General features: G+C 39.0%; 1 protein-coding gene across 14 annotated transcripts in view; it reads left to right on the top strand.

The window, feature by feature from the left end:
* Window positions 1–25,765, top strand: part of vav2 (vav 2 guanine nucleotide exchange factor) — a 187,091-nt gene that overhangs the window by 138,601 nt on the left and 22,725 nt on the right. For 10 of the 14 annotated variants that reach the window (XM_025908850.1, XM_025908853.1, XM_019361277.2 and 7 more), the window contains exons 4-10: window positions 1,893–1,961; window positions 9,696–9,801; window positions 10,208–10,222; window positions 11,930–12,028; window positions 14,516–14,584; window positions 16,272–16,372; window positions 23,819–23,918. In XM_025908850.1, the coding sequence (XP_025764635.1) occupies window positions 1,893–1,961; window positions 9,696–9,801; window positions 10,208–10,222; window positions 11,930–12,028; window positions 14,516–14,584; window positions 16,272–16,372; window positions 23,819–23,918 (559 nt within the window). The remainder of the gene's footprint in view (window positions 1–1,892; window positions 1,962–9,695; window positions 9,802–10,207; window positions 10,223–11,929; window positions 12,029–14,515; window positions 14,585–16,271; window positions 16,373–23,818; window positions 23,919–25,765) is intronic. The other 4 variants (XM_025908856.1, XM_005470388.4, XM_005470394.4 and 1 more) reach the window with 1 other exon arrangement.

Below are 25,765 nucleotides of genomic sequence, written 5' to 3' on the forward strand. Positions count from 1 at the left end.
CATAAATCAGATGAGGCAGTTTTTTGTTAGTAGTACTTGTAATTGTCTTTTGAAAATACGCGTTTTAATGAAGTTACAGCACTTAAGCATGGAACAGTTAGCAGAATAAATAAACCAAAGCGGCTCATGCAGTATTGTGCGTGTGTGCGTGTGTGTTAGTTGACCTTTGACTATCTAGCTTAGCATTCATTACCCTGAAGGCTGACACGTTCTAATTACACAAAGGCTAATTACTGGTGTCACACATACACACAGCTTCACAGAGACGCAGTCCACTTCAGTTGGCTTTTTAGGAGGGCATGGAACTGAGTCTCACTCATCTGATCATATCATAGGATTAAACACAGTCAAAGGATTTGAAAGCTGTGCGCTAACAGAGAGGAGAGTGCTTTTATGAGAGCTTTGAAGGTCTTGTCTTGTAACATCACTGAGTCCACATCAGCTTACTTCTCAGTCTAGACAGTGACATCTTTTTCATTTGCTTTCCCTTTTGTGCTCTACTCTAATTCCTAAATTCTCCCACATGAAAATAACCATCACTTTATTTGTTCATTTACGACAAGCCGAGAAATACTTGATCCCAGATTTGGGAAATGATGCAGCAGTTAAAGAATAAAAAATTAAGTTAAATGAACTGAAAATGACTTAATAAATGTCAGTAGAGTTAACTGCTTTAATTCTACTCTGTGTTTAAAAAAAGGCAAACAGAGAAGTGAGGCTTACTGCCTCATAATTGTACAACAATACCTCATCACATATGAACGGCTTTAATGTTGAAAGAGGAATAACATGTGATTCACCTGAAACTAAAATGCGATGCCTTCCAAGTGAAACCACTTACAGTGGCATAAAATGGAGGGGTCAAGGTCCAGTTCTAGTGCTCTGCTTTTTCTGGGAAACCAAAAAAGAAACCATGCTTTACTTTTCTAAAAGCTGTTATCATTGTATTAAAATAATAATAATAATTGTAGTATTTGTGTGAGCTGTAAAACAACATGAGTGTGATGGATTTGGAGACTTACATAAGGTTTACTGTTTGTTCTAGGGTATAGAGTGTGTGTCATAATACACAAACCGTTTCTCTGCCATTTGTGTTTTGATGATTAGCACTGATCATGACCTCAGTGACTTTAATAGGTTTCAGTTGTGCACAGCATTAAGCTAATAGGCTATAATCTGCAGCAGTCACAATCTGCTCTTTGTAAAAAAGAATATTTAACAGCGTTGGTCGTTTGAGATCTACACTGATCATGCATTTAAGAGTGAAGTTGGCAGAAATCTTGGAGATAAAGATATTGTGTTTATTGATTTAGCTGATTAATCTTCCACTTCTATGCTCTGCCACTCCTTTGGAGGATTGTTTGTTGACAGTGTTTGCAGGAAAGGGAAATTTCAGTTGATTCATGTAAGCAGTGAAGGTCGCATTCAGCTTGGTCATTTTTTGTATTTCATATTCCTTTACATTGCCCCTGAGGGTCCTTGACAAGCTGTCCAAAAACCCTGTGAGAGGATATATGAGCCACCTGCCTAGCCATCTGAAGAAAAAAAAAAGTGCATTCCTTCCTGAATTCCTGAGAAGGTTGGCTGGTGGAAGATGGCAGATTTTTTCTTTTTTTTTTTATCTGCCAGTAGCAGTATGTTGATGTGTTTTGACAATGTTGTTTGTGACTGATGGGGTCCTCTGTTGAATAGATTCTGCCCCTGTGCTGTTGAAATGATGGAGCAAAGAGTGGCAACCTGACAGATGTAACATGACGTTTCTGACTAGTTATTTTTCTACCTGGAACACTGAGGTGTTGCAGTGATAAAGCATTTTGTACTCTGTCTCACTCTCTGTTTTTTCTTTTGTTTTTTTTTGTGTGTGTCTGCATATGTGTGTGTGTGTGTGCCAGACCTTTTCCATCGGAGGATACTGCTGAGAATGAAGATGATGTGTACCGGAGCCTGGAGGAGTTGGCAGAGTAAGTCTTCTTTTCACCACAAACTGTTTTTCGTCACCTAGGGGGACTTTGTGTTATTTCTCCGAAGACTTTTCCTAACCCTAAATGTAACCATGAACACCATATATCCTAGCAAACGCTAACCCAGTCGAGGGTGTCCTACTTAAAGAGTAGGACATGGACAACCAGGGGGAAATGTAGACTGAAACTGAGTTCTGTAATTTAGATTTTTGTGGCAAAGATGAACACAAAAGGCATTGTTTCAAAATATTCAGATTTATAAAGCTATTTAAGTTTTTTCATTCTGATTTTATGTTGTAAGAAATCAGTAATATACATTTTATAGTACTTTTTCAACCGCTTTTTCTGCATCTACTAAAGTGTGAGTGATAATACAGCATATGGTTGTTTTTCATTTGTTCTTTACTGCCATTTTTATGTAAAGTTTTACATTGTTTTTTCTAATCTGAATAGGCTCACATGAACTACCGGTTATATAAAAAAAGCATCTGACTATGTAACAGTGCTCTACCTGTCGGTTATATGTGACGCACCTCGCGAAGTTTAAAAGTGAACTGTGATTGTCACCTCCGCCAATTTCCTCTAACTGCTTAATTACATACGCATAGAGCCTTCTGTCACTCTTCCTGTTGCCACGGTAACACCAGCATCACTCCAGGTTTGGCTGCGTCTATACCTCCTTCAGTAACGGGTTGCCTGGTTTGGTGCATAGTAGGTGGGTTGGTGGGTTTTTCTGTCTGTGAAAGATGCGCTCAGAGTTGGCAGCGATGACAGCAGCCGCTCGACTCGGATTAATGGAAAATAATTAGTTAAAGGCTTTGAGATGGGTGTCATTCATCACAGAAAGATAGGAGGGAGGAGAGTGAGTTATAGAAAGGCGAGCATGCGAGCTATAGATATATGCCCGCTGAATACATAATCATCCTTTACCATCTTCTCATGCTAGCCAAAAAGGCTAGTAATGGATTTAATTCCAGATATGAAGCCCTGAAAACTTGGAACATGGGCTTTTACCATGGAAAATAAAAGAAAAGGAAAAAAAAGAAAAGAAAAAGAACATACTGAGAGGCTGCTTTCCTTTTTTTGTTTTCCTTTTATTTAGAGAAGGAGTTTTCAAGTAGTGAGACACAGAGGCAGAGCCAAGGTGCACAGATACGGCGTGAGGTGAAAAGGACAGCGTGGATGCAGGCTTTCTAAAAATAACACAGTGTGCTCGCAGATTGGCACACAAATTGTACTCCTTATCTAGTACAGAGCAAAGAACAATGATAAATAGAGATAAAAAAGAAAAGAAAAAGTTGGATTACAAATGACAACCAACGAAGTGCAACAGCTTGCAGCAGGAAAAGAGACCATGATGCATGGCAGCAGCTATTTCTAACACCTAACATTATCATTAGGAGCCCTGCAAAACTGATTGCAAATCAATAATTGGCTATAATTTTTGTGAACAGTAAATTTTATATATCAATAGATATTTATGTAAATAGAAAACAGCAGGGAATACTCCGTAAAACTGGCTGAACTGTTATATTGAGCCTGTCTTGTTCCAGTTTATCCACTTTGTGGGCTTGCCTCCCTCCGATCTCTGTATTCATGGTGTGTAGCGTGAGTGAGGTCGGTGCTTTTCTCTCTTCACATTCTTCTTTATAAACTCCAATTCTGTGTGTGGGAGAAGAACTTATAAATCATGTTTGGAGCCTACCTAAGAACTTCTGAGGTTCATCAGAATACCGCATGATTTTTAACCAGAGAATTTGAAAACTTGTGGAATAATGGCATGAAACCCATGAAACAAAATTTTTTTTGTGTGTATAATAATATAAAAAAGTCAATCTTATTCAATGCTCCCTGTGTTTACCGTGGTTCTAAATACACCTGAAAAGTGACAGTGGTGTGCACTGTCCAGGTTGCTGAAATTACTGCTGAAAGATGCGCTGGTTTTAGTCAGTGTGTACCTCAGTAGCAACAATAGCCCAGCACAGCAAATAGTCACAGGCGTTCCATTTTGACACTTGTTATCGACTGCACTAGTGTCTTGCCTCTAACTTTTAACCTCCAAAATGTCCTTTCTCCACTGATGGGTTTTAGCCTCTGTAACCATGGCAGCAGGTCGAGTTAATCTTTTCTTTTTCCTGAAATGGTCAGTGGTGTTGTAACACTTTGCTCTTTGTGTAACCTGTAGGTCCAGAGGGCTGGGTCTTATTAAATTAATCATGCTGCTCTCTAGTGCGGCTGCTCTTGACCTTTTCCACTGAACATCTATGCATTTAGTTTCGCCAATGGACACACGCATAATTGATTCATCAGCATGTCCTTCACTTAATACAGTTGGACACAGTAGCACATAGGCCACGCTAGCAATAACCCTGCTCTCAGAGGCTTATTAATTAGTCTGAAATATTGATGTGCACGTGATTTACGACGGGTGCGTGACTGAACTGCGAGAGTGAGAGAGAGGACAGCGATAATCTTCCCGCAGTAATAATTTTTATGGATGTAAAACTATTCTGTGCAACAAGCATCCCAGTGGAGGAAAATAGTGCAATGGCAGGACATATGGTGTCATAAAAACAGTAGCATGTAGGAAATAATACTGCAATATTGTCACCAAAAATATTAAGTGTGGAAAAGAAAAGCTGTGTGGGAAAAGTAAAACAGAAATAATACAGCAAACAATAGAAATCAATCAAACTGCATCATTAAGTTTGGTGGAGGCTAACCGCTTTTGAGCGAAGTCTGTAAAAATGGATTTTGACTTGAGTTTTAAAAACTGACCTTATGTCGGCTGAGATGAAATGGCTGCTCTGGCCGTTCATGTGAGAATGAAATCAACCTTTAATGACTTGGTGAAGTTCAGAGATTGTGTTTAATGTTTTTTTTCCTAATTCGCAGTTGTCAAAGCTTTTGCAGGTGATAGGGCCTCTCCTGAACGCAGTGAGGATGAAAAAGAACACGTTTCTGCTTGGCTGAAGTTGTTTTCACTCATGAATTGCAGACGTCATCACGTCAGAGCGGTCAAGTTACCCTTTTTTACACGTAACACACAAGAAGAGAGAGAGCTCACATCAGGCATTTTCTCACCCCTGCAAATACTGCTTGACGGGTGCTGCTTGGGTAGAGTGAGGCAGCAAGACATGTGATGCCCACTTCTCATGAAAATTTCATGTCTAATTTTAGGCATGTGACGGTTTGTCGCAAGAAGATTTCCATAATTACAATATCATGGCCGAAGAATGTCAAATGATACTTTAAGCTGTCATTATGGGCTAACCCAGAAATGTTTAGTGCAAATGAATGGAATGGAGATTCCCTGATAGGTGCACTTATGGTTTATTTGTATATGATGATTTGGCATTCTGCTGGACTGTATCTGTTTCCACAAGTATACTGTATGACTCGGATAGAGGCCAGCCTTCATCCTAATTGAGGTCTCACAGGTTAATATGTTAAACTTTGTGCCTCTCCCCTCTGGCCTTCTCAAGTCAAGTCCTCACATCGTTTAGCTGAGAGTTCTTCCCATCTGGAATGACTCCATCCTGGAATTGACAAACCATGAAATCAGGGTGGATCGGGCACAGTCGCCAAGGGACTCTTGCTCTGCGAAAGGAACACATAGATTTCCATTCCGAAGCATGCACTGTCACAAGCCCTTTGTGTCACTCTTTTGCAGTTTATTTTGCTCCATTAATCCCTCAGGCAGGTTGACATGAAAAGTCAATAACATGAAGTGAGCTCAGTTAAGGTTTTTTTCCTTTCTTTTTCTTAATGCAAGGTATTAAGTAGCATCATGTCTCTAAATTGACTGGTATTACGTAGTAATATAATTTATCATATTTCAATCTTTACAATCAAGGAGAGAAACTGTGCTATTAATGATATCATATGCATTGCTGCCTTTTTGGAAATAGTACAGTATTGATTCCTCTAAGGTTATCAGAATCTGTGCCAGAGGGTGGTGATATCAGGTGCTTTCCCAGTTTTTTCCGTCAAACTAATGTTTTATATATAGCCAAGATTTCTTTCTATACATTTCCAAAGTATATTAGTGTCCCCATGATGCAGTATTTCATGCAGTGTAGTGAAACTTTCCCTGCTCATGTGCACATGATCAAAATGCAGTGAATGTACTATAGTGAGGCACATTTGTGGACCTGAACCTTAAGAAAAGTTCCAGGTTCCATTTATAGTACCTTGCCCCAATATCTGTGCTCTCCTCTGTGGTATATGTGCCAATCCCACAGGCTTTTTTCCCCCACATCCCAGCGAGCTAAACTACTGCCCCATTTATTCTGATTTTGAACCGCACAAATGCAGTTTGGTAGCTACAGTGTGGAGGGCCAGAGCTGGAGCTCCTGAATGCAGAATATTGAAGCGGGAACAAAGAAAAACAACTTTTGAAATTTAAATAAAAATACACAAAGCAGCCAAGCCTTCAGAGACATGTGCTCAGTAGCTCAGATATGATGAGTCACGTTCTACTACCCCCATTCAGTAATGTTAACTCTATGTCATTGAAGGCCGGAAGCACATTACAGCAGGCCAGTTGCATGCAAGCACACTAGACAGCCTTTAGCCTGTCACTGTGCAATCAGAGAGAAAATCAGACCTAATTTGTTAGTCCTTAGGTCCTCTACTTCCATTCCTTAATCATTCACTGTGATGGTTACACATGTGCGCATGCACATAAATGCAATTTTTATTAAGTATAAAGAAATAAGCTGTATAATTCTCATGTGACTTGCTAAACTGGATAGAAATATGTTCCTGTTTTCTTGCTCTCTCCCTTTCTAACAGTGTGTGTACACACAGACATACCTACAGTGTATACACACACAGATTTGATTGATTACACAGACTATGTTGAACAGCCACATCATTAAAACCACCTGCTGGGTGGGTATATTGCTCATATTGGACCAGAACAGCACAGACGGTCCCACCTGGACGTTTGCAGCCAATGCTTTGACGTCTTGCGTCTTGTCAGGCAGGGCCTCTGTGGCTCAGGATTGTACCCCCCAGTCTTCTCAATTGCATTTAGATTTGCAGAGATTGGAGGCTGGATCAATGCCTTGGGCTGTTTTGTTGTGTTCCTCAAGCAGTTCCTGAGGAGGTATTTGTGGTGTCCTGTGCTTGTAAAACCTTAATAGCAGCATCCGCCCCCAGGGGATGTGCTTGTTCTTGAACAATGTCGGTGGGTGGTGCATTTCAAAAGGAAAATACATACAAATTCCTGGACCCAAAATTTCCCAGCAGAAAAATGCTCAGCAGTGTGGTGATGATTGCTATTCACTTTACTTGTTAGTTGCTTTAAACATTAATGATATGACAACTGTTGTAAAACACCTCCCTTCCAATGTTGTCTCAATGCTATTTTGCAACAATCTGTTATAATCAACAAGGAAAATGTCATAATGAATATTGGTTGTCTAAATGCGAGCAAAATAAAATATTGTATATCTGTTGGTATATAAGTAAAACACATATTAGTAAAACTTGGCGTGATGTTTTGAATTTGGATCGAAATAAGAAAGAGGAAAAGTTTAGCTTTCATAATCAGTTATGCATCTGGTGCATCAGTGTAATGCAGTAATTACTCATTAATCATTAATAAGAACATGCATATATTTTGAACTTACTTGCTAAAAATGATCAGTGACAAACTGAATAACTAAGAAGAAGCTAACAGATGTTAACAAATGTTCCAGTGAGCCAAGCTTCCTCTAATAGATAAAAACGAACCAGATATTACAAACTTTCTATTCGATCTCTTAACAGGCAACATTCATGTCACTGCACTAGACCTCCCTCATATAAAGCTCTTTCTGAGGAATTAAACAAAAACACATGTGAATTACCTGCTTTCCAAAGAGCCTTTCTGTCATGCCGCTCATCTGTGTCTGTGGAGAGTACTGTAGTCTCAAAGTTCAGAGAGGAGAAACTGAAGGGACAGCATCAGGTGGCCATTGTCCTCCCACGCAGCCTTCTCAGTATTCAACATGAGACACTTTTACTTAATGAAGAAAGATGGAGAACAGTGCTGATAGTGAACCAAGTCACCTCAATTAAAACTTCAAACGCACCTGAGCACCAGCATTACGGTAAAGCTGCATATTTGATTGAGGGCATTTCTCTCACTTCGCTTTTTTTTCTCCCCTGACAGCTCGTCTGTTCAGACTGAGTGAAAGCAGCGATGCCATTGCCTTGATGGCAGGTGTAGAAGGTCACATCACAGTGGATGGAATCCACCAACCTACAAACAAGATTTTTTTAGACCTGTGCTACAAAATCTCATTTTCAAATATGCATGAATTAATAAATCTTATGAAAGCTCAACAAAATAACCAATTTCAGTGATCTTAAAGGGGAATTAGGATTTTGTGCTCCGGATCTGGTTGTTTTGGTATAACGGCAGCCGGGTTATGGCCCCCATTAGCCAGACTGCAGTGAGGTTTGTGCTTCACGAATGCACAGACAGGCAGGTTTATGTGCTAGGGATCACATGCACATCCATTTGGAGGATGCAGCATTCATCCAAGAAGAGCAAACCCTCTTCTTTCTTGTTCTCCCTCAGAGAGGTCAGAGTACAAAACAGCATCCCCTGAGCTGGTGTTCTGCTCAAGGACATTCAAAAAGAGCGGATGCTCACTGAGCCTCAACCTTAGGCGTCCTTTTCCTGAGGATTTCAGGGCAGCGAAGGTTGGGAACTATAAGAAAAGATGCAGGTGGATGGTACATTTGTGTGTCCTGGTTGTCAACCCTCACAGAAACTGGAGTTCAGCACAGAGCGTGGAAGCAATTAAGATATTTTTTTTCCTTTAGTGACTAAATTTGCATCCCTTTTGGGAGTCAGACCACCATTAAAGTTAATAACACACACATATTTTTAGATGCATATGATATTTCCCATGTTCACCATGAATAAATGTCCATATATTTGTTTAGAAATCACGATCAAAGCATCCTTCAGAACCAAGTACAGTAATTAATAGCTTATTCATCATGCTCTAAACTAATTACAAAAGAATGGGCTTCACCACTGAAGTTTGCTGAATCTATGGCAACTTATTGTAATACAAGAACATTACGCTCCCTGTGTCTGAATACTGCCTTTTACCTCGATTGTTTGTTTAAACAAGCGAGCGAGTTCAAACAGTTGCCCTCCGTTATTTACCAGGCAACTCTACCTTTATTTATTTACAGTATTTAATCATTTATTTCCCTTTTGCGACTTAAAGCTCCCTTCTTATTAACTGCATCGACATGGGCCCTTTGCCAAAGTGTTTTCCTGCTGCGGGATCCCTGCCGCCTCAATAAGTTTCCCAAACAATAATTGCTTATACGGAGCAGGGGGAGACACAGTTTTGGCTCACAGAGCATGAGAATCTTTCCCAGGAGATCCTCCTCTCCACAGTAACTGTCGGTGCTCTGCTGGCTGCTTGCCTAATTAAAGGTCAGTGAGCTAGCTGGGTGCCAAAGCAACATAAATACATTAAAGAGAGATGCCACTTCATAACTTATTGGAGCTTTGTGAACACCAGATTCTGTGTTCCCTTGCCTGGATCACTAGTATCCTTCAGGCAGGGCTTGTTAAGGATAACAAGCTGGTTCACCTGCTCTGTGCACTCAAAGAAGTTTGACGTGGAGGTGTGAGAAAAGACTGTTTATCATTTGGTTTTGAAGGTTGGTGGTTAGATGGACTTGTTCATCTAAAGTGCATGTGTTTTCCCCCAGTGAACATGACTTGGGTGAGGATGACATCTATGACTGTGTGCCATGCGAGGATGATGGGGATGACATCTATGAGGACATCATTAAAGTGGAAGTACGACAACCCATGGTGAGAACTCTGCCCTGTTTTATTATTAGGGACTTTTTTTCTTTTCACAATTACTGATTGTGTTTTTGTTGTTGTTGTTGTTTTTTAATATACTGTACAAATGTGCTACGTGAAGGTCTATGACTAAATCACTGCAACTCTCCCGACTCTTTGGAAGAATTTTCTTTTGCATGATTTCATTTTACCATAACGAATTGCATTACAGGAATGCAATGAACTAATAGTGCCAGAGGAAACACCCCCACTCACTTTGAACTAGCTTTAGATTATTTCTGTGGTCGACCTTGTCATTGTCGTATGGTATCTGCATGACATCGTGTCTCTAAACTCAACTGTAGCAGATGTCTCTTTCATAATCAGTGACAAATTTTTACTTCTGACTTGCTTTGCTTTTCTCATGCTGCAGATCAGATACATGCAGGTGAGTGCCACTGTGCTTGTGACTCACAACACCCTGTCAGCAAATTCCCTCCACCACCTTATTTAAAACCAACTCCTAGCATCCCAAGAGAAAGATCTGCCAATTAAGTTACTGACCGTTGGACCGATGGTGAACGATACCCCATCTGGTTCAGTCTGACTCAGAGCTAGTGACTTCAGCTCTGTGACTGCAGTGCTAACTGACTTCAGCTACCATTGCCAGCTGCCAGACTAAAGCAAATAAACAATATCCTGCTGGCTTTGAACCCTACTTCTCGGATTGGTTGATCCTGTGCTGGCCTAAGGCCTGGACTGGACTTGTATTTTTGCATTGTTAGTGCCAGTTTTCGTATTACCAGCACTGGTTATCAACAGCCAGATCTACTCCAGATGGCTTAGATATTAATTCCTCAGTCAGGGTGCTCATAATCATACTACAACATAAAAAAAGAAAATCTATGGAAACGAAGCCTATGTGTGTGGGTGTGTTTCGCCATGATCATCAGGGTTTCTCACTTACAGTATACTGTTCTTTCAACAAAGCATGCACATATATACACATTTGAAGATGGAGACATCAGGCCCTCTGCAGAAGTTTGACTCTTTGTCACATCTTAACCTGGCTCCATCACAGCATGCCTGCTTGCATTGTTTTGCCTTGACAAAGTTGGATTCATGTACACATGTCTTCTTAAACAAGCTAACCCACACATACAGCGACTCTCAAAAACTCATTATTTTGCATCCGTCTGTCATAGCCATTGTCATCACCATCTCTAGCCATGGCACCAGCTGTGCTAAATATTTAGAAATTCATCTTTGACATAATCAGATACATTAAAAACATCTTGCCCAAAAGGAGAAACGTTTCATCACTCATCCAGTCTCAGCTGACTGCAGGTTTCCCCAACCCTATAAACAATAGTTACATAACCACTGTTTGTAAAGTTGAGGAAACCTGTGGGAAAAACTGCATGCAGTTGAACAGAATCAATTCTCTTGATTATCGAGCATGTATCAAAACATGTATCTAATTTTACATTTATTTCTGCTTGTTTTAACAGAAAAACAACAATAATTGGGTGTTAGATTTTTGGGGTGGTTTAGATTTGTTCCTATTCTCTCAGCTTTTAAAAAATGTATTTCTTAAGTGTGGAAAAATCATAGGCTACATAAAAAAAGATGTTGATGATGATGGGTGGATCATCCTGGCAAAGGAAAGCACAGCTGACTATAAGTTGTGCAAACTGTCAGATGAAGTCTAAATTCATTTTGTCAGTATTTCATTATGTTTACAGAGTAAAGGAGTTTACATGCAAATTGACTAAAAGTGACTGTATTGGAAGACTGCACTGCATTATCTCTTGCTGATAACGCAAGTCGACGGCCTTGATGGATTACGCGACACAAACACTTTGTCATAAGTCTGCTAATAGCTTTCCATACAGTTGGGAATTCATAAAAACAACAGTCAGCTGTTATAGCAGTAGTTTCAAGCACAGGTTGAAGTAAAGTGTTGCAGAATTTGACTGAAACATCAAAACATTGTGTGGTCTTTTAAATTGCCAACTAGTGATGCTGACCCTGTTATTTTAGCCTTTAATGTTCTCTAAGTAACATGTAAAAAATAATCACTGAAACAATTAGTAATATATAACTGTTCAAAGCGATTGTCGTCACTGATTATTTTATCTGATTCTCACTACAGAAAATGGGTATGACAGAAGATGACAAGAGAAACTGCTGCTTAGTGGAGATCCAGGAAACTGAAGCAAAGTACTACAAGACTTTAGAGGACATTGAGAAGGTGAGTTTACGAATACAGCTCTATTTGAGTTTCTGATAAGCGTGCATTTTCACATTGGCACAACCATGCAATGCTTGAATTTTCCTTCGTCACTTCTTTGTTGGTGGTTCAGACCTTTGGGCAGGGTCACAGCATGGAAATGTCATATATATTTGAAGACAAATGTCATGGACGTAGATCAATATGATTATTATTATCTCAGCTTCCAAGGATGACACTGATCCCTAAGCCTTTAAGTACACATCACATATGAGAGAACATACTCTATATGTGTCGGGGAAAAATAAGTATTTCTGAAATAATTAATCCTAAAATTTGTTTATATGCATGCTTCTCCACCCACCTTAAAGGCGTTTTATTCTTTGTGTGTTGAAGTTTATCACAGGTGATTGTTCTTACTCCACACAGTATTTGTATGAAAGAGTGTAATGATCATCTCTGACAAAGAGAAGGGAGCAGCGTCGGATTATATTTATTCACAAGGCTCTGCTGCAAAGATTGCCTGCTCTGTGATTACATTTAAACACAGTAATTATATCAGGTCATGGTAACATTAGCTGTGACTTATTCACATCGAGCTTAGAAAAACTGATTAATACTTTGCTGCCTATAAAGGGAATATACTACAATAAAAATGAAGCTATTCATTTTTATTAATTTTATTTTTTATTTTATTTTTATTTTACTCACGTATTCCACTAGAACATTTTAAAAGGTTATATTTATTTTTCTGCACCTACCCTTGCACATTATTTTCTTATTGTCTTTAGTGCTGTGCAAAAATCTTGAGTCACCTTCATTTCTTTACATTTTCTTTCCAGGGAGCCAGACTTTTTTTTTCTTTCTATTTTTTCTATTTTCTTTCTTTTGTGTGTTTTTTTTTTTTTTTTTGGTCTTGAGCAACAGGTCTTCAGGTTTTTCTGCAAGTGTTTCTTCTTTGGACAGTGGCTGTCTTTTGTTTTTCAGTGATGTTTTTAGTACGGTCCTTTTAGCTGACTGACTTTCAAAATAATTTGAATAGTTATTTAAGTCACTTACATGACTAAAGCAAAAAATAGTTCAGGCATTAAAAAGACACCTAACTCGAGAACCACTGCTGTCTGCACATAGCAGACAACTTGGCAAAAAAACTGGTTTAAAATGATATCTTTAGGCATTTTGTTAATAGTAATCTAGAAAAACTAGTAAACAATATCAAAAAAGAACCACGTGAAAATAGAATAAAAATAAATGAAAACATAAATAACAAAAGAATGCCAGAAGGCCTAACTGAGAAAGAAATGTTTTTAACTGCTTTAAATGTCTTGCAAGAAGCCCTGAGAACATCCTAAAGACTAAAAGTATTACAATAAAGCTTTTCTAAGAGAGTTCTGTCTGTCTTGAATTATAAATTTGGCCATACCAAGTACTGGCTGTCAAGTTCAGCAGAATTGTACAAACCTTGTTTTTCCCCTATATTCTATATTTCCATTTATGTTTGTGTGTTTCAATAAATCACTATGCCTATTTTGGGTTTTCCTAACAAAATATAAAAAAATGGATGCAAGACTTTTTTTTACATTACTGTATAATGTGTCTTTGTGGTACATGTCTGTCTGACTAATTAAAATAAAAAATAATAATAATATTTAGCAGCTGTAACACAGAAAGCTAGAAACAGCCTTGACTCTCACCCTGCTGACACAGTTTCTTTAATTGAGTTAGCACATTTAAAACATTCACTTTTATGTAATTGTAGCACAACTGGTCACAATTCATTTTAGCTTATTAGGGAATGACATTGAAACATTCTCACAGTTATCCAGGACTAAAGTCTCGGTGTGTCTTCTGAATATGAGCCGTGAAGTTTGCTGTTGCAGAGAGGAGATTTATCACAGGACACACAACATTTTACAAAGTAGTATGATTACCGTTTACCGAGAAAATCAAAAACAAATATTCTGTCTATAACAAGAAATTTTCTATGCTCAAAGACTCAGATCCTCACACATGCACACAAATTCACGCATACGTTTGAGCTTTCACGGTGTAGTAATAAACCATCGCTGAGATCGGCGCTGCTATCGCATCAGTTTCCGCGTTGACAGATTTCATTCACGATTTCATGGAGCGCCACAAATCATCCGCTCCGCTAATTTCATTAAACTAAATGTGCATCCTGTGTTTCCCACACCAGTCTAAATTAGAATAAATAACCTTCTTATGATCAGAGGACTCGTTAGGCTTAATTGAGTTGGGGTTAATAAACCCAGTCATCTTTGCGTTGCTTCTTAGTTGATCTATTTGTTATCATTATGATGATGAAATGTGACAACCATAAAGCAGCGTTAGAGAAATAAAAAGCATATTTTTTTTCCTCTCTAAGCATAAGTGGACATCGTAAACAACAGCTGTATGTATTTATTGCACACTTAGCCCTCAAAATGATTTTTTACAACACAAAAAAATCACTGATTTTCTTTTTTCTTTTTTTTTTTCCCCTCCAAGAATTACATGATCCCACTGAGGCAAGTCTTCAGTCCACAGGACATGGAGGCTATCTTTGTAAACCTGGAGGTGAGTAACCAATCTACAAGACAACATAATGCCAGTGCGGCACACCTGGATGCGTTTCACACCAAGCGAATAACTCGATATGTGTATGGATGGCTGAAAGAATGATGGGATCTATTGTTTATATTTACTGTATATTAAGGGTGCAAAGCTGTGAAAATTCATGCTTTGCTTTGGGCTGAGTGTTTTGTCATTTCTCAGTGTTTTCATCACGGCCAGAGTCGAAAACAGTCAACATTCCTGCCGAGAAAATATGCCTCATTGGTGTAAAATACCACCACGCACTCTGGACCACATGTGGTACAGAGTTGCATTAAATTATGTTAATGAGTCACACTGTTTTCCTGACCTGTAACAAACAAAGCGGCTGTAGTTTATTTGAGTCTCTCCTGTAATGAGTATTTATAGTTCAATTTGGCCCTGAACTGTAAATACTCATTGTGTTTGTTTTAATGTGTGTCAAAGTATTCCCGATCAAATTCTCTATGAGCAATGACCAACATTTGCTAGAAATTACATTGCCCAGCTTCTCCCAGGTTTATGCATTATGAAAGCTGCAGACTGCTTATGGAGATTTGAAAGTGGCGATAAAGTAGCAGGGATTTTGACTTGCTTGTTCATGAGAAATGTTAAATAATCTTGGGTTATAAAATATATTAAATAACTGTAATATGCTATAAATGTTTAGTCACCTTTGTGAAAAAAGTCTGTACTGCTGATCTCCTCTGTTCTCTTTTTCTGGGACATAGAAGCCACGTAGACACACAGCTTTCCGACAATTAGGCAGCATAACCTAAATAGCAAAGATTATCACATTCAGAAGGAGTGTGTTCTCCGTCTTTCCTAAAAATACAACTTCTCAACTATATCTTCACTTAGCAATCTGAACGAATTAGAGTTTATTAGCGAGGGCAACAATGTGTACTAAATGTTTCAAGATGAGTTCTTGTATCAGTTAATTAAACTTTATTTGTCCCTTTCATCCTGGTTGCACTTTGAAGTGCTTCACACAGGACCAAATAGCTGAATATCAGACAGAGCATTAATGCAAATATCTAATCAGCCACTCAGATGGCAGTAACGCAGCACATTAAGGCATGTAGACACGGTCAAGACCTGCTGAAGTTTAAGTAGAGCACCAGGGGCTGAAAGGTGATTTAATGGACTTTCAATGTGGTATGGCTATTAGCTGCTGGACCAGTTGGTCTTGGTATTTTAGAAACTGCTTATTTGGTGGGATTTTCCCACACAACCATCTCTAGGGTTTACAGAGAATGGTCTGAAAAAGAGAAAATATCCAGTGAGCAGCAGTTGTCTGTGAGAAAGCGCCTTGTTTAATACCAGAGGTCAGAAGAGAATGTTCGGGCTTTTCAAGCTGAGGAAGGCAACAGTAACTCAAATAGCCACTAGTTATAACTAATGAATGCTGAAGAGCACCTCAGAATACAATGAACCTTGAAAAAAGATCAGCTACTGTACTAAAGCTACAGTTTGCACAGCCTCACTAAATTTGTATAGTACAAGACTGGAAAAGTTGTCTGGTCTGATGAGTCTCAATTTCAGCCACAACATTTGGATTGTAGGATCATAAACAACATGAAACCATGGATCCGTCCAGCCTTGTATCAATGTTTCAGGCTGGGAATGATGATGAAATTCTACTTTCTTTTTCTTCTTATTTTTCCTTTAGGATGTGATCAAAGTCCACTTTGCTCTCTTGCGAGCCATTGAATTGAACGTGGTCAGTGGAGGAAGCGGCCTGGGGAAGATCTTTCTCGACTTCAAAGAAAGGTTGGTATCCTGACATTGCTGTGTGCTGTTTGTTCATAGACATCCTGTGCTTTTCTGTGTTCTGTACACGGGATGTTAAAATCCACTTATAGTTTAGAGGCTGTGGCATTTTTCTGCCTTTACTTTCAAATTTAGGAAGCAGCATCAAGTTGAGGATCCACGGATCAGTGGATTGAAGGGATTAGTGTTCAAGGAAGAAGTCGATTAAAATGAACCGGTTTAATGAAAAAGCTGAGAGAGCATGTACACCATTGTTGTCCATCAGAGTGTGTACTCAAAGGATTGCATTAGCTTGTCAAAATTATATTACTTTGTATTAGTCTTTCCACTTATTCGACCACCATCTATCTGTTTTACCCACGTATTAGCTGTTCTGTGATTTCTACTGTCAGGTGCACAGGAGGTGGTTGCTATACATATATATATCTCTTCACATTTAAAAACAACAGAGCTGAAAACTGCCTAAACATTTAACAAATATCTTAATAAATGAATATCTGTTTGAAGCAAATCATAAACAAATTCCCAAGGGCAGTAAAAATAATTTTCTCCGTTTCTGCAAATAGGTCTCAGTCAGTATTCAGAGCTGTTGCCAAATATCTCATTGTTTCACTTGGTTTAATAAAATAATGTTTTACAAATTAATACAGAAATGACTTGATGAGAAGGTGTTTCCAGCAGTGTGGAGATTATGAAACCCAGTGAACAGTTAAAGCTGGGGGTTATTGGCAAACAGGATTTTCTCTCAGATGATCTCAATCTCGCCCAGCTGTGGAGCAATGTGTGGATAATTTGCATCCCTGAGGGGAGCAATGATCCCCGCTAAGGCGACTGCTTCATAGCTAATGGTAATGATGATAGCTTCTGGTCTCGTTTATGATTCCATACAGTGCTATGGATGTGGCGCTCTTGCGAATAACACAGCCATTACGGCGTGAAAGCAAGTCACACAATGCAGCGCATGTGTTACCTGTCCCTGCGTCCATAAGTACATTTTCTATTCCTCTGCACAGTGACAGCACAGATACTTTTCCCACCTCTCTGATGCTTTTAACCGAAAACATTCACAGCACTTCTCTGGGTGACATCAGTTTGCATAGGTAATAGGCTCTTTTCAGGCCTCTTCTTTAAGCCTTAAGGGACCATGTAACATAAAGTCGGTTTGACAAAAGGGACTGTATTCCTGTTAAAAGGCAGAGACAGGCACATACTCTCTCCCTCAGCCTCATACATGCATCCACAGTCCTACTGTTTCTCCATCCTCATTAAGCTCATCTTACTCCCTGGTCTGATTCAGCAGTGGTAGGAAAACTTAATCTGGCCATAGGTCACTAAAGGACAAGGGGAGGTTGTCACATGATCAGACGTTTGTGGAGGCATGCAGAGGTGTTTTAAAAGGGAAAGTACAGGAAGGGAAATCTCATTGGAAACATCTGTAGTTACACCAATTCTATTGTTTATTGAGGAAATATGGTTTAAATTTCTTGTTTTTATATATACGTATATATCTATATATATCTTTTCCATCTGTATACATGCTGTATCTATACTGGATAATATACTAATATTATAATAATATACTGGAAGAAGAACATGAACATGCCTGCAGGCTTGTCCTACCCATTAAAGTGCCTGTAACATTGGTCACTGTAAGATGATAAGTCTAACAGTCAGAATTACAGTTTATTGTAAAAGTGTTGGATGGAACATTGGACAGGCGGGTCAATTTATTTCACACAAAACTGGGAAGAAATCAACCTGTCTGTACACGCTATGCTGTATGATGGACAATGTTGTGTTGAAGCAAAGAGCTCCATGACACTAAAATCAAATGTTGCTCTACACTAAGACGTCCACTCTTTTGAACAAACAGAATGGCATTAAAGGGGCACATACAGTGCTGTAAAAATTAAATTCAGTTCAATTCAATGTTATTTAAACTGGATCACTATATAAACACATTTTATTTATATAAAACCAAGTCAAAGCGAAGGGCCTTATTTTGTAGTGTAAAGACCCTGCAATAATACAGAGAAAACCCCAACAATTAGACGAACCCTTTGGAGCAAGCACTTGGCAACAGTGGGAAGGAGAAACTCCCTTTTAACCGGAAGCCTCTGGCAGAACCAGGCTCAGGGAGAGGCACCCTTTTTCCAAGATGGGTTGGAGGTGTATTTGCCCCCTTGCTGATTTTTAAAAAAATTTTTTTAGTAATAGTCACACTTAAATGTTTAAATCGTTAAACTAATTTAAGGGAACAAGGAAAAAAATATCTAAATCTACCTGGCCCTTTGTGAAAAAGTAATGTCGTCTTGTTATATCTGGCATAAAACTAACACAACATTTCATAAAAAGAACATCATATCAACATGGTGGTGGTGGTGTGATGGCAGGCGGCTGCTTTGTTGCTTCAGGACCTGGATGACTTGTGAAGCTGATGGTACCAGGAATTCTGTCTCTACCAGAAAATTCTTAAGGAGAGGCTTTCAGTTCAAGAGCATTTCCCGTTATGCAGCTGCACAATGATCTGAAACATCCCAGCAAGTCCATCTCTAAATGTCTAAAAAAAAACCCTCAAAAAACAACCAATTATTAGGTTTACTTTTTCACATAGGGAAAAAGTAAACCTTTGGGATAGCTTTTTTCCTCTTGATAAGTAAGATCATCATTTAAAAACTGCATTTTCTATTTACTCAGGTTTAAAAAAGAAATCAGAGAGGGGACAAATACCTTTTCACAGCACTGTACAGTCCGCATGTTGTTCGGTAAATGGTTTTTAAACTTCGGCTTCTGCTTCGTTCCATTTATATACAGATTTCCTAATGACATACGATTCATTGCTACTATTTACCATTACCAACATTTGTCACAAAAGAGATGCTGGGTTATTTTAAGACCATTCATTTGATTTGAGGAACCTTTACGTCAGAAGCTTTGACTTTCTCACTATGATTGACATGTAGACCGTCCTCATTATGAGCCACAGTGGTGTCTTGTCTCGCCATGGCGATAGACAACAGTGACCAGGGGATTTTTATTCACACAGCAACGCTCTCTTCATTCATCTTGGCAATTTCCTAAGGACCTGGCTTTGCATAATAAATTTGGTTATCTATGCTTGTAAGTCCCTGTGACCTTTACAACAATGTGCTTGTATCGTTTTTTTGCCTCACGTTGGTGCCAAAGATGAAAAGCTTTTTTTTTTTTTTTTTTTGTATTGGTCTGAATGCCATGCTGAAAATGTCACTGGTTTATATGCTCAATTCTTAAACAGTCAGAACCAGGCAGAATGGAAAAGTACACTCAGAGGAAGCTCTATAAACTAAATGGGCATCTAAGTGCCCTCTTGTTGATGCACTCATTTGCAACATTCCCCAACTCATTTCCGGAGTAATCTGACTCCCTGATATCCAAGCAGTGCCTAATCATGGCCATGCTATGAGGCTCTTTAGTGGAGGTCTTTGCTCTGTGTTCTCCTCCATTTGCTGTGTGCTGGATATGTTGAGTAGAGGTGAGAGGGTCCCAATGCCATGTGTCAGAGAATATTAGCTAGTTCCACAGCCTGTCACTTCTGCTTTGCTGGGAGGTTTCCTCACTTGCCTGACTCGCCTCGCAGGGCTCCACAAGGGTGGGGGTGAAGGCTCGGAACACATTTACTCAAAATTGCATTTCCTGTGAGATAACATGCACGATGCCATCAGAAGAGGCCAGCACAGCAGGGCAATATCACCTGCACTGAAAAGAATAAAAACATGAAGTTTCTTCCTGCACTTGCAAACTCCTGTTTATTTATCTACCCTTTCCGTGATGTTTTCCTTGCGTGGGCTGCTGGAGCCTGCAGGTATGCTAATGGCACAGAGGGAAACTTACCAAACGGTCATTTAATGAATAGAAATATCATTATTTTTCAGTGAAAGGTAAGTATTCACACTGCAGATTTTGTGGTTGACCACTTCTTGTTTCCCTCGCTGTAATCAGCTTTATAAAAGTTGTTGATGTTATATCTGATATAATTTTTTCCCCAAAAATTCATAGTCCTATGTACTTGAGAAGCGCAGTTAAATGGGGAGGGTAGCATCAGGCAGGGCAGCCAGCCATAAAAATTTTTCCAAATGAAACATGCAGTTCATCAATAGTACATAAGAGGAACAGCTTGGTTTGAGCAGTTAGGAGACAAAGTTAGAGAGACGAGGCTGAGATGGTCAGACATGTACAGTGGAGGGATAATGGGCAAAGGATGTTGAATATGGAGCTGCCAGGTAGGAGGAAAAGAGGAAAACTGCATAGAAGATTCATGGAGAGGGTTGGTATGGCAGAAGAGGATGCTACGGTTAGGGTGAAATGAAGGCAGATAATATGCTGTGGCAACCCCTAAAGGGAGCAGCTAAAAGAAGATGATCAGGTTTTTCTCAAGTCTGTACAGAAGGAAAAAAACCAACAACAACACAGTATTCATCAGTGTGCTTCAGCATTAATGGCAGATTTTTGAATGCAAACATTCAAGCACAAGTCGAAAACTGGTAGTAATGAATTGTCACCAGTTTTCAGCAATTTGTTAAGAGCCGTGGTTAAGCATTGAGTGTATTTATCACCACATCACAGACTAATTAGAGCTGCCTGGGTGAGAAGACTGCATGGATGCTTCAGTGTGCTTGTGTGTCACTAGCAGTTTGGTTTCACTATCTCAGTTAAAGAAGATGACAACACTTTCAATTGGCCTCTCACAGTTCAGACAAAAAGCTTGTTATTAAAAATGTTCATGTATCCAAATTTTGTTGTGTCCAAATATAGTTTTTGTGAGATTTAGTAATTGTTGGGGTGATATTTTGGTCATAAAAATAGATGTAGACAATCTTTTTTCATTTATTGTATTTTATTTTATATACATACAGAATTTAACTGGTTGCCTTTTCATGATGCTGAACACAAACAGGCTGATGAAATATAGCAATGTAATTGGAAAATAGCAAGAATATTGTACTTAACTTGACACTGTTGCTTGTTAAAATAAGCTTTAAAAACTGTTTGAGTTCCATAAACTTCATTAAAGCTTTGTATAATTACATTGGTACCAAAGAACACTACACTAACCTAAAGAGCACTCAACCCTAGAAATATGAACGTGATGTGAAGCTAGTGTTTTGGAGGGCTAGTAGGTGCCGTGGGAGGTACCAACACTGAGATTAAACTCGAGCTACTTGGCAATGAACAGGTGGCCTAGATAAATTAAATGTGCAGCAGAACCAAAGCTCGTAGCTAAAATAGTCTCAAAGACTTGCACACTGAAGAATGGCCTTCTGTTAAATCGACTCACACGAGAAAACAAATCAGTCTTTCATTAAATCGCTTTCATTCACTTAGTTCTTGTTATTGTTCTGAGAGAAACATAATTTGGTCATTGAATAGAGTTTGTTTATTAAGGCCATGGATTGGTAATGAAAAAGAAGCAAGCTCTAGCCTTCACAGAACAGGCCTTTAGGACAGTGTAGCCACATTTGCTCGCTGCATAACTTAAAGAGTAGCCATTGTTCTTCATTTTGTTCATCTTCACCAAGTTTTTAAATATTTCTTATAATTCCCATACTGAAATTAAATTGCGTCATTTCTTATGCTGCTATTACAAAGTCCTTCATGTCCCATTAGGAGCTGATAGCTCACTATAAGATTTGTGACCTGGCACGTACCACTACGTCCTCACTATATCGCACAGTCTTAAAATTGATCAAGGCCACCATTAATCTCAATCACTGCGTCGTCAAAGAGGAGCTGGAGCTGAAGAGAGCTGTCTCCCAGGGTGTGGATCACATCTTAATCAGGGGCTTGTTAGCCCTGGGCTTAACCATAGCTGGAGCCTGCAGGGGGGGCCTTACTCAAACCTCTGTCTGGACTCCAGTTGAAACTCCAGTGATCATCCCTGGTTGATCTCTGTAGAGCGGAGGATAATCAAATGCTGAATGGGTTTGACAGAAATGCTGCTTTTAAGGTGAAGATGTTCAGTGTTCAAAGTTTCAACACTGAAAAAACGTTTTGTAGCCATAACATTTTAGAACCACTGGAAGAGAACAATTAATCATTTAAAAGGAGACTTTTTGCTTTAATATTGGAGATTTGTGTTTTTAAATGCAGAATTTTTGAAATACCCATTAATGACAGTTTAAACATGAATAGAAATGGGTAACCTTAAGTTAAATATAAAACAAATACATAATATGTATCACTATGTAAAACCAGTTTTGTTTCCTGATTGCATCACTACCAGAGTTCCCTGGTTGGTCTGTTTTTGGTGCCTGTTATTCAAAGCTATCAGAGGCTTGATTAGACTTCAGGGTGCCAGCTCTCTACACCGCCTCGCTGGCTTAAGATTCAGATTAAGAAGCCTATGTGCCAACTCTACCAAGCTGGGGGGAGGGGGGTTGCACTATACCAGCCTGTGCCAGTGCCCTACTTTGACTGAGTAAGCGCAAAGAATGTTTGCCACGTGCAGTGGCATCCTCCAGGCAAGATGACTTTGAACTCCCTCCCAGCTGAACCCGTAGATCTATGTCAGTGTCCCATTGTAATATCTAATGAACTCAGCTCTCATATCCTCACTACTCAAAATTAAAAGATTTTTTTCTCTCACACACTGATAAGAGGAGCTCTGCAAACCAAGTGATATAAAGCCCTGACTTTCATTAGTACGCTATGATTATAGCTTATTGGCAAGAGCATGCCGCCCCTTCAAATATTTCCCTTGGATGTGAGTATATTTTTAATCATAATACATTTATTCACACATGCATTTATCTGTACCCGTTAGTGCTAAATGACTCTTACAGTGACTTCCCAAATTATATTAATAATCTTAAAATGAATACGTTGCCTGAAGGTCCATATACTACCAAAAGATTCTAGTTTACAGCTAATTGTGGACAATTTTGACCTGTGTTTTAACAAAGATATTATAAATGTCATAATATTATATGTTAACACGAGACTTATTAGTCCTTATGAATCCTTATTTTTAGACTGCAAACACTACACTGAGATTAGAGGTTTTATGAGCCCACTTTCTCTTTTCCTCACAGAGGACGAGCAAAATTATGCAAATTATAATCTCAAATGTCTCCTAGAAACATTAATGTTTTATTATTTGGACCTCCAGCATTTCTAAGGCCACAGTGGGACATTTGTGAGTGGATGTAGCCATGATCCTTAAAATAAAATAGCTGTAATAAGAAAGCCTAACATTTCAAAATATTGCTTTTGTTGTGTTCGAGATTATTCTGGGAATTATGTGATGTGAATGGGTGTGGCCACATTGTTATCCATACCTCTTTAATATACAAATGTAAATGTTTGTGTCCTTGTACTGTTTCTTTCGAGAATATCAACTATAAACATTTTATACAGTCTCCTCATATTTCTAACAGAGTAACTGGATTAATGAGTTTTTCACATCCCCAGGTTGCTGATCTATGGTCAGTACTGCAGCCACATGGAGAATGCCCAGAAGAAACTGGACGAGCTAATAGCCACACGGGAGGATGTCAGGATTAAAGTAGAGGTAACATCCATCTCTACACACGTTTAAAATGAATGTCGTACTCAGAAGGCGTGGTATTTGGTACCAAATTATCTGGTCTGAGTTTGCAGACAATGACACAAAAAAGTAAAAAGATGCTGTGAGTAGCATTTGTCAGGGTGAAAATACTTTCTTTATGCCAGAGGTCAGAGATCATGGCCAGATTGTTTTCTAGCTGATAATAAGGCAACAGTAACTGAAAAAAGCATGTTACAACCAAGGTATGCAACATCTTCTCTCAATCCAAAATGTGACCAACCTTAAATCAGATGACCAGACCATGTGCCGCTCTGGTGAGTCTGGATTTCTGCTGTGACACTTTAATGACAGGATCAGAATTTCGCTTCAAAAATAAGATGGCATGGATTTATCCTGTTTGTGCCAACAGCTAAGGCTAGTGGTGGTGGACTAATGGTGTGGGGAACATTTTCTTGGCATACTTTGGACCCCTTACAGTACCAACTGAGTGTCATTTAAAAACCACAGCCTACCTGAGTATTTTTGCTGATCATGTCCATCCATTTATGACCACAACGTGCCTGTCTTCTAATGGCTGCTCCCACAGGATAATGCACCATGTCAAAAAAGCTCACCGGGTTCCAGAGTGTGGTAGCCAGCAAAATTATATTTACAAATTGTTAAATGTTCCTGCTGACTCCTGGCACCAGTGTGTGGAGATACATTATTATATTACAGCTGCTGGATAGTTGTCCACCTGTTTTGATATGGCATTATAGCTAGTGTTTTGCCCATGCACCATGTGCAAACACCACAGGAGAAGAGAAACATATTTCGGTGTATTGCATTACTACTAAATTCATTGTGTGCCAACTACAGAAAAAGGACAAAGTGATGCAGTATTTCTTTTAGAAAGTATACTCAAATCTAACATTTTCTATCAATCCAGAGTTGCAGTCTTACAGAGTGTATACATGTTCTGAAGAGTTGTACCAACAAAATAGGCTGCTTTAGAATATGGCCGTTTCACAATCAAAGCCCAACTCAAAAGTAAAATTTACCGTTGAATAAACAATGACGATGAGTAAATAATGACTCAAATAAATTCATCAGTGGGGCCAAGCTTTGCCTTTGTTAGGCAGAACCTATAATGAAGTCAGATGTAATTTGCATATTTGCCCCTAGAGCCTTAAAAAATTCAGAACATTTTGTTATACTGAACAAAACGGAATATTAACCAAACAGGGATGGGTTGTGGTGGATCTTGATTATATTGTTAAATTTCCTTGTGCACAGGAAAAGATGAAACGAGAAAAGGCACCTTTACTGTGTAAATCTGGGACATTTTTAGAATCTATGTATACAACAAGATCTCCCCCTCAGTATGCTGCTATGATTTTGTGATGTTATACAGACTGAAAATCCTTAGAAAAGGAATGCAGAATAGAGCGGAATTAAAGCACATTTGCAGTTAGAATGGGAGGACAAGGCGGCCGTAGAGCTGATGAGCACAAAAGCAATACATATTGCTATACAGGGCAGTAGTAACTGAGATACCCCATTCAAAATAAAGGAGCTTTGTAAAAGGCTAAATCAGCCTGTTATTGGCTCAGTATAGAAAAGTACTGTTTGTAAAACAGGATAAGCTTTGCTGATATTGCACACTTAAAGAAACTGAGTGAAGAAAGATGTACACAGACACCACTGTGAGGGAACCTTATAGGATAATACTAACAAAAGACCGCTTCTTATGGAGCCGAGGCAGAATTTAGGGATGTGCACTCATTTGTCAGAGGATGTCCTCAGTCAGTATGCTGCGTAATTGTGTCACAAATAGCTGGCACAACCAGAGTTTTTGTGCCCTGAAAGAA

Source organism: Oreochromis niloticus, linkage group LG7 (genome assembly GCF_001858045.2).
Source record: "Oreochromis niloticus isolate F11D_XX linkage group LG7, O_niloticus_UMD_NMBU, whole genome shotgun sequence".
Classification (NCBI taxonomy): domain Eukaryota; kingdom Metazoa; phylum Chordata; class Actinopteri; order Cichliformes; family Cichlidae; genus Oreochromis; species Oreochromis niloticus.